This window comes from Astatotilapia calliptera, chromosome 1 (genome assembly GCF_900246225.1).
Source record: "Astatotilapia calliptera chromosome 1, fAstCal1.2, whole genome shotgun sequence".
Taxonomy (NCBI): domain Eukaryota; kingdom Metazoa; phylum Chordata; class Actinopteri; order Cichliformes; family Cichlidae; genus Astatotilapia; species Astatotilapia calliptera.
Window position 1 is genome coordinate 8,895,367 of NC_039302.1, and position 13,454 is coordinate 8,908,820.

General features: G+C 43.9%; 1 protein-coding gene across 11 annotated transcripts in view; it reads right to left on the bottom strand.

Moving 5' to 3' along the window:
• neo1a (neogenin 1a) overlaps positions 1-13,454 on the bottom strand; it is a 154,116-nt gene that overhangs the window by 53,171 nt on the left and 87,491 nt on the right. For all 11 annotated transcript variants that reach the window (XM_026162423.1, XM_026162407.1, XM_026162449.1 and 8 more), the window contains exons 4-5: positions 12,976-13,126; positions 2,044-2,180 (exon numbers count right to left, since the gene is read on the bottom strand). In XM_026162423.1, the coding sequence (XP_026018208.1) occupies positions 2,044-2,180; positions 12,976-13,126 (288 nt within the window). The remainder of the gene's footprint in view (positions 1-2,043; positions 2,181-12,975; positions 13,127-13,454) is intronic.

Sequence of the window (13,454 nt, forward strand, 5' to 3'; positions counted from 1 at the left end):
TCAAATTGCATCCACTGTGTATAGGAGAGTCTCACATGAAAGCATATTCATATGGCCCAGTGAATTAGTGTTAACGATAACCTCGCTGAACACTGCAGAAAATAAACATCTAAGGACTAAAAATACTGGATGGGCAATCACATTCAAAGAGGGTTAAATTAAATTTAACAGTCCCCGACTCTCAAATAATTTCTGAACCTGCTATGCATTAGCTAGACAATGCACACAGGTGTGTGGAGCAAGTGCATACCTAATCTTTTCTTTGGCACCACTATGCAAAAAAATGTTGTGCATGAATCTGTATGCATCTCTAGTTTCACAGATGAGTGCCAGCTGCACTGCAAACCCTGAAGCATTCTGCAGGCGAAACCCAACAGTCCTTTACCATATCAAATCCCCGTCTGGCTGTCTGGATCCCCTCTCCAGCACAAACTGTCCAGTGTTTATGAAAAGCCACTGGCCGCGTAAACACACAATTTCCTCTTGTTACTGCAGCTGAAGAGGCCCTAAGGTAATTTAGAAGGAGTCAGTCATAGGAAAAATTGTTTTGTTGTTAGTATAGATTCATAGCACATTGATCCAAGTGTCTTTTACAAGCGCAACTACTTATTGAGGGAAACAATTGACCTTTCCGGGGTCACTTCTGTTGTCAAGGAAGCAAATCAATGCCACAATCTGGTTTCTTTATGAATCTGGACGAAGCAAACGCAATTAGCCCCGTGAGTCAACAGCACTGGAACTAATCCAACTGCTTTATTCTATTATAGTGACGCATGTTTTTCAACAATATTTCAAGCCGGCTGATCAATCTTCTCCAGTCCTGTCACCGTGGAAGTGGAGGCCAGCGGTGGGGGGGGGCGGGAGTTGAGCTGAAAACATGAAGGATTTCAGAGGGAATTCGCTGGACAGACTTGAGGACAGAAAAACGAGTGAAGTCAGATGTCCTCCTGTGACCTGATCCGATTTTCCATTACTGTCTCCTTTAATCACAGTAAGCGACGGGAAGTGATGAAAGAGTGGTGGATGGTGGGGGTGATGAAGCGATGAAGGGATTTGGGGAAGAAAGGGTTGGGAGTCGTGGCACGATTGGGGCTGTGTGTGAAATGCAATGAACCTTCAGAACGAGCCTCGGGCTGTTTCCCCCATTTTAAAGTTATTTCACACCAAATCCCGTTGACTCGCCTCGTCGGGGAAAAGCATACAAATACACATGGGCTATGTGGGATTCACGTGCATTATTCTAACCAACATAAACTCTGATTACAGAGCGGATTCTCGGGTAGTTTCAACAACGGATGCAATCCTCTGAAAAATAATAACATAAAGACACAGATAAAGATAAATTGTATTACATACTGCTTCTGTGTTCTATTCCAGCTAGTCCTTCCTAATTCTAGTGTCTGGTACGCACCTCAAATACTTCTGTTATTCCTCTGACGAGATGAATGACATGAGGAGAAAGAAAAAAACACAGCAGATATCGACGGATACGAACGCTTCCGTGGCAAATATTCACTGCCAACACTGCCTATGTGTGTCTGCAAGAGCATATCCTTTTTCAACAGGACTGAGCCACGTGCTTGGGAAACCGCTACCTCTGCATAGCTTGCATGCAAGAAATCCACTTTGTTTCATTTCATTTCATCCTGAGCTCTCAGTGGCTTTGTTTCGCTTCTGGGATATGAGTCCGAAGGGCTTTTAATAAGCTCATTCCCAAACATAATCAGATGAGATGAGGCTGTTTTCGGTGATGAAGGATGGTCTGAGAGTTCAGTCGAAGCTGGAGAGGCTCAGCTTCTCTCCACTGCACTCTCCTTAGTAACTAAAGCAACCTCGCGTGCTGCTGCTTCACACTAATTTCTAATCTGTGAATTAATTTAGCTTGTGTTGCCGCTTTGACTTGTAACCACACTAGGATGTTTTAATCCTTGTAGTGACATTCAGAATAAATGGGTCATTTGTGATATTCCCGTATGGTTTGATATCCAGTTCGGACCTTTGGTTTTAAACCAGGAAGCGGATAATACAGGCTGATAAAGGTACCTTGTACTGTGAGTTGGGCCTGGGCTTCAATGGTGGTGTTGGAATTGTCTGCAACACAGGTGTAGAGCCCAGCGTCTGCCTCCGTGAGGTTGGAAATTTGTAGACTGCCCCCTCCCAGCACCTCCACCCGACCATCACTGAGGAGAGAAAGTAGGAAGGTTGTGGAAAAGGAAAAAAGAAAATTAGCTCCACCTAAACATGTAAGCAGTATTTTCTTTTATCATAGCCATACATTAATGACCTTTACTTGGGCCCTTGCTACATGTAACACAGTCGGCGTCACACTCGGGAGCCATCAGGCTGCTGACCCTCTAAACAGCATGTGGACACAGCTGAACATCAGCAGCGACATCTTTTTTTAAAACAGACTTGTAAAATATGTAGAAAGTCATGGCAGCCCATTTACATGAAATGTATTCTCCTCTCGCTCAGATCGCTGAACGGAGCCCCGAGCTCCTCTGCTGACCTGGGTTTGACTCCACATCTCATCCTCGTTTCTTTTTGCTCTGTCACCTCATACCAACTCTCTGAATAAATAAAAGATGCTAAAAGCAGAGTCAACCGCCCCAAGAAAGAAAAGCAATTTGCATTTCTTCCCAACAGTTTACTGGATTTGGAAACCTGGAACTATAACTAGAGTGGGATAGAAACAGGATTCTCGATGTAAAAATACTAGGATGGAAAAAAGACTGGTGTATTCACCATAATCTCCTGCCAAAAAAAAAGAAAGAAAAAAAATCACTGATAAACCAGCTTGAACAAATGTCACTGATATACACAGTCCTCTGTACAGCTGAAACCAGCACCAAACAGTGACTAAAAGCTACAAATTGCAGGCACACCTTTGAGTCAAAGCACGGGGCAAAGTTGTAGCGCAAATGATCAGAAAGCAGGAGGATCAGCAATTAAACTCCAAGTTGAGTTTTCAGCAATTCTCCCGTCTCCGATTCTTCGCTCAGCAACCTAACAGCATAATTGCGCCTGTGTGAGCAAGTCAGTCTAACTTAGCAGGCTTGCTGTGGGAAGCGAGCCTCTCCTGGTGTGACAGCGAAGAAAAGCTGAAAGCCATAAAGTGCGTAGATAAGCTGAGCCTGCAGAGTAGTAGTACTAAAGGCGCAATAAACAATAAGTGTGACTGTAATAATGTGTTTGTAATATTATCATATGTTATTGTCCTATAATATATAGGATTTTTTTCAGTTTTAATTATTATGGAGATTGTCAATAGCAGTATATCAGGACACCCCTGGCCTCTAGGCAATGCCTTGAGATTAGTCCAGCTTTTACCAGAGCAGCTGGGATTTACAGTTTGCACAGCCACGCTACTGCAGCCCTTTCTCCACCTTAACAAACGTTTTCCTTTTCTTTCATTAGCCGTTAATTAACTGGAGTGCTGTGAAGCGGGCCCGACTAGCAGACTGAAAACCTGTTTCATTCAGCTGCTTATTATCCTAAAGAATCTATGCCTAACCCAAAGATCCAAACACACAAGTATTTGTACAGCCTCGTTTTGAACCAGTGACCCCTCTCCGTTTTAAACAGTCCCAACTTTGATTTCCCCAACAAGCCCACGGGGGATGCAGTCTGTGGCCAAGCTCCGGCTTGATTCAACAAGCACTGGAGCATGAGAGGAGGAGGATGCTGAGAGGAAAGAAAAACGGTAATCAATAGCTCGCAGAGAGAACTCTGCATTCAGACAGCGAGAGAGAGAGAGAGAAAATGGGATGCAGGGAGAAAAGCGGGATCAGCGGGTCGGCAGAAGAAGATAAAAATCCAAAAGACAGCCACAGCAAGCGAGATGCAACTGAGGAACAGTAGATCAGCGCATAATGGTTTCTGCACAGTGGATATCTGCAGAAAAGAGGAGGATACTGAAGAAAACAACTATATGCTGAAAGCTGGTTTTGTTTTAAACCAACTGCTGAGTGGCAAAGATACTCCACGTAAGCTCCCGCACCTCCTTTCTCGACTGCACCTGGGTTCAGCAGTGCTGGCCGTTGAGGCCATCTGTCTGTGCTGGAGAGAAGCATTCAAGTGGCACTCAACCTGCTGTCACCAAAAAGACTTTGCCGTTTCATTTCTACTTCATCAAGCCTCATCCAGAGAAAAAAAAATAGTTTGATCTCATCATTTTGTAGTTGACAGCTGGTCGAGAAAATGGACTTTCGAAGCTCATGTGTAAATCAGTGTTATCCTTTACTTCCAATGGAATTCCTCAAAGGTTCTTAAACCCTAAAGCATTTTAGTGAGTTTAACTTGCATCTACCCACTTGGCCTGTCATTGCTACAAATCTCTGAATTCGACAAATAGCCTCTACATTTACTCCTCTGTAGATTGTTAGCTTAAACTCTTTCCCCCTTGTACGCCTGCAAGGGTAACCCTGGTTTCTCTTTTTTGAACAGAGCAGTCATATTTGAGGTGCATCAGCAATTGATCTCTACCTGTACAGAGTTCACTAAACCATGGTGACCCAAGTAGCTACTAATGGAAAAGGGGCATAAGGTTACTCTTGCCAAAACCCAGAGCATATTCTAATGGTCATCAACCTTTATTGATATATCGTGAGGTGTCAGAAGTCATCATTAAGGGTACAGGGAAGGTTGTCAAATGTCATGTTTATGTCAAGAGCTAACTTTAAGCAGTTTCATCAGCCATAGTTTCCTACACAGCTATCCTATCACAGAGTTGGCAACACTAGCTGACATATTCTAGGAAAAAATTCTAGAGGAATCACATTAACAGTTCCTGTAACCAACCTCTCATTAGATATGTGAGCAGTGTAAGGCTTGCTCTTTAATCCAATCCAGGAGCAGGTATATGTACTCAGGTCAAAAGAGCCATACTGAAACTCAAGAGTGCTGCAATCTGAGAAGAACAAACAACACACGGGGCCAGATTGTATAAAAAAGAAACAGGTGCAAAAATAGTACACTCAGCAGAAGGCTTGACAGAGGATGGCCTCAGTGTTCAAGGTGGGAAAGTGGGGGAAACACAAAGAAGGCGGCTGCCTCTCCTTTTAGTCCCGAGACTGCAGTAAGGAAAACAGAAAATGCCAAACGTCCTGCTGTACATTGATTACCTCTCTGCGCGTGAGGGCGAGTGTGGCTGGTTGTGCTCCGAGGCTCTGCATGTCAAAAACCCGCTGAATGAAAAATTTCTCTGAAAGACGCATGTAGCACCAAGCGTTCCTGCAGTTAAGTCTCACCAGGACAGCTTTTCAGACTCTTGGCCTTTAATGCCGCATGCTCCGTAAAAGGCATTGAAAGCTTCCTCTTGTAGTTGAAAGAGGAACATACAGTACACGTCAAAACAACCGCGCAATTTCTCATTCCGTTTAGAGCGAGTCAATCTCGGCTCTAACTGCAGTGGCTAAAGTGCTCCGCTGAACAAGGAATGCATTACTGAGACCATGAGGGAGGGAGACAAAGTAAATTGGCTTGAGCTGAATGAGCCGGAGACACCTCAAACTGTTGTGAGGGAGCTCGCTCCACTTGTGGTCGTTTAAATTAAGACGCGGTGCCTGCTGGAAGAATGTGAAGGATGTCTCGTGCAGTAAGCTGAAGGTCCTCGGCGGTAAGTGAGACTCTAATTAAAACTGGATTTACCTACAAAGAGATGTTAAACTGGCTCGCTGTTTTCCCACCGTCACTTTTCTTCTTGTTACAAAAACGGCAGATGCACGCATGCATACAATCCAAGCAAAGCGAAGGCTACAGGGCGGTGTTCTGAACGGCGATGCTAATTAGGCTTGCTGTCTTCTCAGATTTCGTGCCAGCGTTCATGCTACAGTAGCTCCCCTTCTGACAACTACAACTTTCCACATTGTTTGTCCCAGCAGAAACAACACCATATACAAAGACATCATATATGGCTAAAATTTGTGCAACACGTGAGTGCTTTCTATCTAACAATCATATGCCGAAGGATGCACTGGAGAGCAACTTGGGGTTAATATCTTGGAATATTTGGCATGCACACTGGAGGAGACTGTGATCGAATCACCAACGTTCCAATTAGTAGATGACCTGCTCGACCTCCTGAGTAACCACAACCCCAAGACCCTATTTCAGTTTCAAACTACTGGAAAGCACAACAACCCTTTCGTCCCTCAGCTCCTTTCCAACAGTTCCAACATCCAGAAAACTTGTTGAGTACGTCCGTCAATGCGTATGGGCCTCTAACATAAACTTGTCCCCCGTTCTGCTATTCAGCTTTGACGGCAGCGACAGCCACAGAGGCTTCAGAGAAGGACGTGGACACATTTGATATGTGTGACTGGTGGCTCAGCCTTCCGTATCACACACCGGCAGCAAGGTCAGTACACCTGGGTGAGGGGAAGCTGCACATCACTGAAGAGCTGTGCAGGTGGAAGCAGAGCAGTACCGCTGTCACAGAGCAATCAGTGGTGTTGTGACAGTAGTTGGGCACGGGTCATGCTATCTGCAGCATGAGGGGAAAACGGGTGGAATCTTGTCACAACTGTCACAACAACAACAAAGAATAGAAAAAAAGGGGGGATTCATTATTAATGGATAGAGTGGAAACTCCTAAGTTTTTCTCAGTTTGATCTCATGTTCTTTTCACTCTGGCTCTCTGCACTGTGGTGCACTATGAATCCAAACCACTCTGCTCTTCTAGGCTTTGTGGTTCAAAGTGAACGCAAATTGAACTTCTCCCATTTTGACCAGAACAAAATCATAACAGTTCCATGAATTTGAATCATGTTCTAGGTGTGCCAAAAACAGATCTCGTCTTAGAGAAAAGGGCAGGCAGCGGGTTGGAATGGTTTCTCCCTCCACCGCCCTGTTTTTTTAATGTATACCTGCTCCAATATGAGACATGACGCTAAAGAAACTACCAGGAGAGACAAACAAGATAAAGAAGGAAGCCCGACCGGCCTTAGAAACAAACTGAAGGAGAAATAACTAAAAATTAATGTGCAAGATTAATGAGAAACAACCTAGTGCCAGCAGCACAGGCTCAAGTTTCTCAACTGACTCAGTCATGAAAACATTTTTGTTTTCCTCTGGTTCATAACGGAAAGCTGCGGGACCCTCGAGAGGAAAAAATAAAAAACTCCCACATTCCTTACCTTATTTGCTTTCCCCCCCTACAAAAGGTCCCCAAGAATAAACTGATGGTTTGATTAGTGCATACTGCAATGAAGCCTCGCATAATAGACTTTTGGATGGCTGGTGTGCCTCCAGGTGCTCAAGGCCACCTGAACTCTGTGTGGTCCTTGCTGTGTCACATTTACAAAGCCACAGTACTGCCTCAGGGGGACATATATCCACATAACACCTGGTGAAGAGGCAAAGCAAATGAGAGGAAGTGAGCTGTTTCCACTATCAGTGAATAAATCTCCATATTCTCAGTCCTACATTGACTAATGAGGTAAATTACACAGTGCGCAAAAAAAGCAGATTCCTTTTAGGACTAAAAACGCAGCCGATTGTGGATCCTGCCCCTGCCCAACAACTGACGGATCTTTACTTGGCAAGAAAAACAACATTGTGATGAGGATGCAAAGAAAAAAATGAATGCTATGACAGGAAGCATGCTTTTAGGAGAGCTACAGACACTGATGTGCTGGAGACAGAGAGAGACAGCCTAAAGAGAGACTTCTCTTGCTCCACTCAGAGAAAGCCTGTGTTGTTTGTCTTGTTTTCTCAGCCTGCACATGCCAGCAAAATCCCTCCATTACCTTAACCCCACTCTCCGCTGCTGCCATCTATCATTTTACCAATGCTGGAGAAATCTGAGTTCCTATGCAGAATTCTAAGCACACGGACCCTCCTGCCTCTCTGGGAGTACGTGGTGTGCTGGATATCCACCGTGCATGCCAACCTCTCTGAATGAGGGAAAACATGTGGAGCAGAACACTTTCCATTCACACTCACACTGATCTTAATTCCTTAATGTGTTTTGTTTTCTGACTAAGAGAAAACCCAGAAGAATCTTGAATGCTGCTTTAATGTATGCACTTTATCAGGTACATATTTGCTGTATTGCATTGCTGTACTGTAGCTAGCAGTGATGTTTTGCAACTACATTTACATTTATATTCGAGGGGGATGAAAACAACAGAAACGTTTACCTATGACCTCGGTAATGAACACAGTAAAAGCCCTTTTATGAAGACGGTTTTGTGGTGGAGGGGCTGTACAGAGTTACGTATGATTAGATTACTCACATTCTGACACTCGGATGACAACAGAGGTTTCTCCATTTTTCCTCCTTAGGCTGCAGAAACTGTGTTCTGTGGTCTGTGTAATCATATCTGTCAGCCAGATGCACACGAAACATCACTGACACCTCTATCATTCGCTGCAAGAGGAGGACCTCAGTGCTAGGTGGACGACACGCTAATTGCCGGTGTGACGAAAGAAACAAGTGAAAATCAGGCTAGGCTAATTTTTTGGTTCAGTTTCACTGCCTGTGTTTTTTATTTTAATGTCTTTTCTCTTTAATGTTTGAAAACCTGCAAAGCTCATGATGGCACATGGAAAATTGGTGTGGGAATTCACAAAAAAAACCCAAAACAACGACAATGGTTGAATGTGTGAGTTTTAACGCTGCAAACACATTAAAAAAGATGTGATGAACAAAGAAGGTTCAAATTTTGAGTTTCATTATGACTTCACTTTAAAAAAAAAAGGAAAAAAAGAGGCAATTATCTATGATTGCATCTGAAAGAGTGGGGATTTAAATGGCAGTGGCATTTGCTCGGTCATGCCGTCTTTTCAAGAGCCGTGGAATCAATTCTTTGGTGTGAATCTTCAAATTATTATTAAGGTACTAGTGGTTTGGATTCCACATCGCTACAAGTCATTCTGCTGAAAAGCGGGCACAACAGTGACACGGTGTCTTACGCGACAGCTATAAATACATGAAACGATATGATAGCTAACAAATATGCTGAGCTAAATTCCCGTCTTCATGCACAACTAAACGCAATTCACAGAATAATATTTAAGCAAACACAGGAGCACAAGGAGGCGAGGAGACAGATGACTTTGAGGCTTTGGAAAGGGGGGCGGTGATTTACATATTCAGTCAATTCCCTGTTGCTGGCCGACATGCATAATTCATCCATTTTATTGACTGCTGAGGAATTCTGTTAGGTGACTGAGAGATACTCCCGAGAACAAAAGATGACTGTCCTTTTCATAAGTGTCATCAGGACCAGTATGTCTGAGAGATCCAAAGGCCTGTTTCTCTGTATAACGGATGACACAAGGCATATTTACAAAGACTGCATTTTCAGTGTGTTGAAGGAACAGCTTAAAGTGCTACATATGCTGTTGCTGATATTAATCAAAATAAATGTTGAGCCCGGTGTCCTTGGCAATAGAATTGCTCAGAGCCTAAATTGAATTGAGGCAACATTCAGGACGCCGGCGAATACACACACACAGCGCGTTACAGCAGAATAATCCATCGTATGATCGATACTGAGTGCATTGGAAAACGTAGCATCGGAACAGATAGGCCCTGCTTTTCTACAGACAACTACACTTGTGGTCACTTTGTTATGTACACCTGTTCAGCATCTTGAAAGTGCACATTTCTGATCATCTAATCGGCACCTTAATGCATTTAGTCGTGCTGAAGTTCAAGATGAGCATCAGAATGGGAAAGAAAGATCATTTAAGTGATTTTGAACATGGCAAGGTTGTTGGTGCTAGATGGGCTCGCCTGAGTATTTGAGAAACTGCTGAACTACTGGGGCTCTCCTACACAACTGTCTCTAGCGGTCAGAGGGAAACGGCCAGAATGCTTACAAATTGACAGGAAGACAATAGTAACTGAAATAACTTCTCGTTATGACCAAGGTATGCAGAAGAACCATGCACAGTGCATCTTGAAGCAGATGGGCTATAGCAGTTTAGAAGATCACATGGTGAGCCACTACTGTCAGCTGAAAACAAAGTACGATTAATATTAGCTCACCAAAACTGAACAACAGAAGATTGGAAACATTGGCTGGTCCGCTGAGTCTCGATTTCTGCTGCCACATTCAGATGGTTGGGTCAGAATTTGGTGTGAACAACATGAAAGTTTGGATCCATCCTTGCAGCCCTGTATTAAGAATTCAGGCTGCTGCTGGTGTAATGATGTTGGGCCCATTAGTACAAACTGAGCACTGTTTAAAGCCCCGAGCACTACCTGAATATTGTTGCTCACCATGACCACAGTGTACCATTTCCTGCTTCCAGTAAGATAACTCATCATTGTTACAACGCTCACATAATATCAAACATGACAGAGACTTCCCTGTACTTAAGTCACCAGATCTCCATCCAAAAGAATACTTTAAGATGGTAGGGTCAGAATTTGCCGTACACTATGTGACTCTGTGTTTATACACCTCTCTGTGTAAAATTATTAGTTATTATTAATCTCTGGCTCTCATCCACAGCATGTCTTTGTCCCGTCTTCCTCTGAGGAGTGTTTCCAGCTCTTTGTTGAATCTGTGCCATGAAGAATTAAGATAGCTCTGAGGATCAAAGGGAGTACAAGCAAGACATACCTAATCAAGTGTCCAGTAAGTGTATGTTTATATATAACAAAGGAGATATTATCCAAAAATTACTTTGCAAGTAGAGAAAAATATGTCTACCAATAAAAGTTGGTGGGTTGCAAAAAACAACATAAATCATTTAATGAGTTGATCAAACAAACAAGAGCTTCACACGTAAAAAGGGATCATTTTGTCCTGTGTGAAGTGAGGCAGCATCTCACCGCATGATTCTTTATAATCACACTCAGACACATGCAGGAGAGGACAAGTTTCTGTCCCAGGTGAGCCACAATCAACAGGTCCAGGACTTAATTTTCACTCATGACAAAAGGGTGGTGGTGGTGTCGGTAGTTAGGTTAGGTCATTCTCTTCTATCGCTTACAGATTTGTAAAAGACTGCAGACTGTGACTGACCGAGATCCAACACGCTTTTTCTTGGTCACAAGAAGAATCTATGAATATTATTCCCAGATCTGACACAGTGGCCCCGTGAGCCGGACACAACAAAGAGAAATCAGCTACTGATCGACTGAGAGTGGGGCAACCACCTGTTTAGTTTCAGCCCTCTGCTCTGTCCTTGTCTGTCAACATAGAGACATTTTTAAACAGCCAGTAAGGCCTACATGCCAATACGGGCAAGTGATCCCAATGAAATGTCTCCTGACAGGTTATGAATAACATGCTAATGAGACTCTTCAAAGACCTAAGACAGAAATCCTACTTATGGCAGAAATCCTTTATGCAGCACATTGTGAAAAGACTTTTGAAGATTTCCTCTGCGTCTTTCAAAGTATCTTAAAGAACTTCAGTGAAGTCGGGCAGAAAGTGGAAGGACTAGCAAAGAATTACAGGGAAGAATTAGAAATTCAAGAGTCTGCATTGTCCAAAGCCTCTTTCATCTTGCACTCTTATCGCGTTACCTTTGTTATTTGTTGCTCGGGATAATAGTGGCTGTAAGCCATTGTGAATTCAGACGTAGAGAAAAAGAAAACAAGAGATGTGACCGAGCTGAAGGATCGGCAGCGATACTCCCCACCATCGCTGAGCTGCTCCACTTTCGATTGGTAGCTTTGACACGTCTTCATCAACTCTCATCTCATGTCTACAGCTCCAGCGTCGCTGCTTTCAAGGCCCTGTTTGTGTTGCGCACCAAAGACCAATTAGATACTCTTTGCAGATTCCCCTTACTCTCTCCCTTACACTACATGCCACACCAATTTTTAATTGACAGGAGCTCCTCTATCTTTCATGTAATGCCTGCAAGGAACAAGAGACTCTCAACAGGAAAAAAGGGGAAAATTCCACTGCTATTCTTTTTAATTGTCAATGTCGTCGTTAATGAAAAGAAAAAAAAAAAATCAAAGGAACAACCTTGGAGATGTATTCACCGCTCAATTTTTTTTTGCGCTGAAGGCAGGAGCATCGGGGTCTTCTTCTATATGACCCAGACATCCCTGCTTTTTCACTATGCTTGCTAATTACCAACGGAGACACCCTAGGGGGGTGGCTATGCGAGCTGGATATTGTCTTGTATTTAATAGAAGGTAGATTAATAAGTACCTTTTTACCCAGCTCCCTTTGGAGGTCAGAACATTCAGACAATTCCAGAGGCATTAAAAACTTGAGGTGTGGAGCTATGCTTGGAACCAGAGGTTGGAAGGTCTAATGATATTCTCGTTCACACCGCACCGGGGCCTCGCGATTACCAATGTGACGACCTTACATTTAATTTCACTGAACGCCCAAATCCATTCTGAGCTAGATTTAGATGAATGAGCCACATTTTAGCCACGTTGAGTTGAAGAGTTATTATTCCACAGGAGCAGCACACAGGGGTTAGGTAAACAAAGTGCTTTCTTAATTGGTGAGAACCAAACTTCACATGTCCAATGCAATTCTCTCTGAGGGATTTGAGCTGCACTGCCTGAGCTAATGAGAGCCAGAGAAGTGAGAGCACAGGCACTGTGACACTCTGTCTTGGCTCTTAATTTGTGAACTTCCCCTCAGCTGGCAACCCCACGGCCTGCTCTCCCAGATGAAGTGGCTCCGTTGGCACGTCCAGGTCTCCCCCCGGGGCTCTCTGGGTAGCTGTGGCAGAACGGCATTAACACCTTGGGGAGCAGGCGCCAGGACTAACAGTTTAGCTTCTGGAGGCCAGAGGCACCGGGTACAAAGGAGCAGTACATTACAGTACTCTGCTGCTTTTATAAACCTAGGAATGTGCGAGAGCCCAGGGAAGCTGAGCACAACTGCTTGTGGCTTTACTGTAACTATCGCCAATTACTGGCAACTTTCAGGTGATAATCCAAACCTGTTGTTTTTTCTTTTTTGTTTAACAATCTCTGCTTTTTCGATCAGAATAGATAAATGCATCAAACAATAGATCACAGAGCTGCCCTACACGTACCTCTCTTCCAGCAGCTTGTCTCCAAACATCCAGCTGATGCGTGGTGCAGGGTAACCCGTGGCCACACAGGGCAGCAGCACGCTGGCATCAGTCGTCTTGGTCACAGACACAGGCTGCACCAGGAATTCCAGCTTCCTCTCCTCGCCAGTTTCTGAGATGTGAAGGGGGAAAAAAAGGGGGTCAGGGTTAAGACTGAGGTTAAGCAAAGAATTTCTGGGAAGAATTAAAAACTCAAGAGTGGGTATTGTCTTTATTTTCCAAAGCCGCTTTCATCTTGAACTCTTATCAAGTGTATTATTTGTTTTATTGATCAGAAAAAAAGGACAAACAAACAGTAAATTGCAGCCTGCAACAGGAATTCCAGCTTCCCCTGCAGTTTCTTAATTGACCGGGGGGGGTGGGGGGGGGGGGGGGGGGGGTGACCGTTAAGGCTGAGGTTAAGGCTAGGGTTGAGTAAGCTAACCTCCATGTCCATCCAT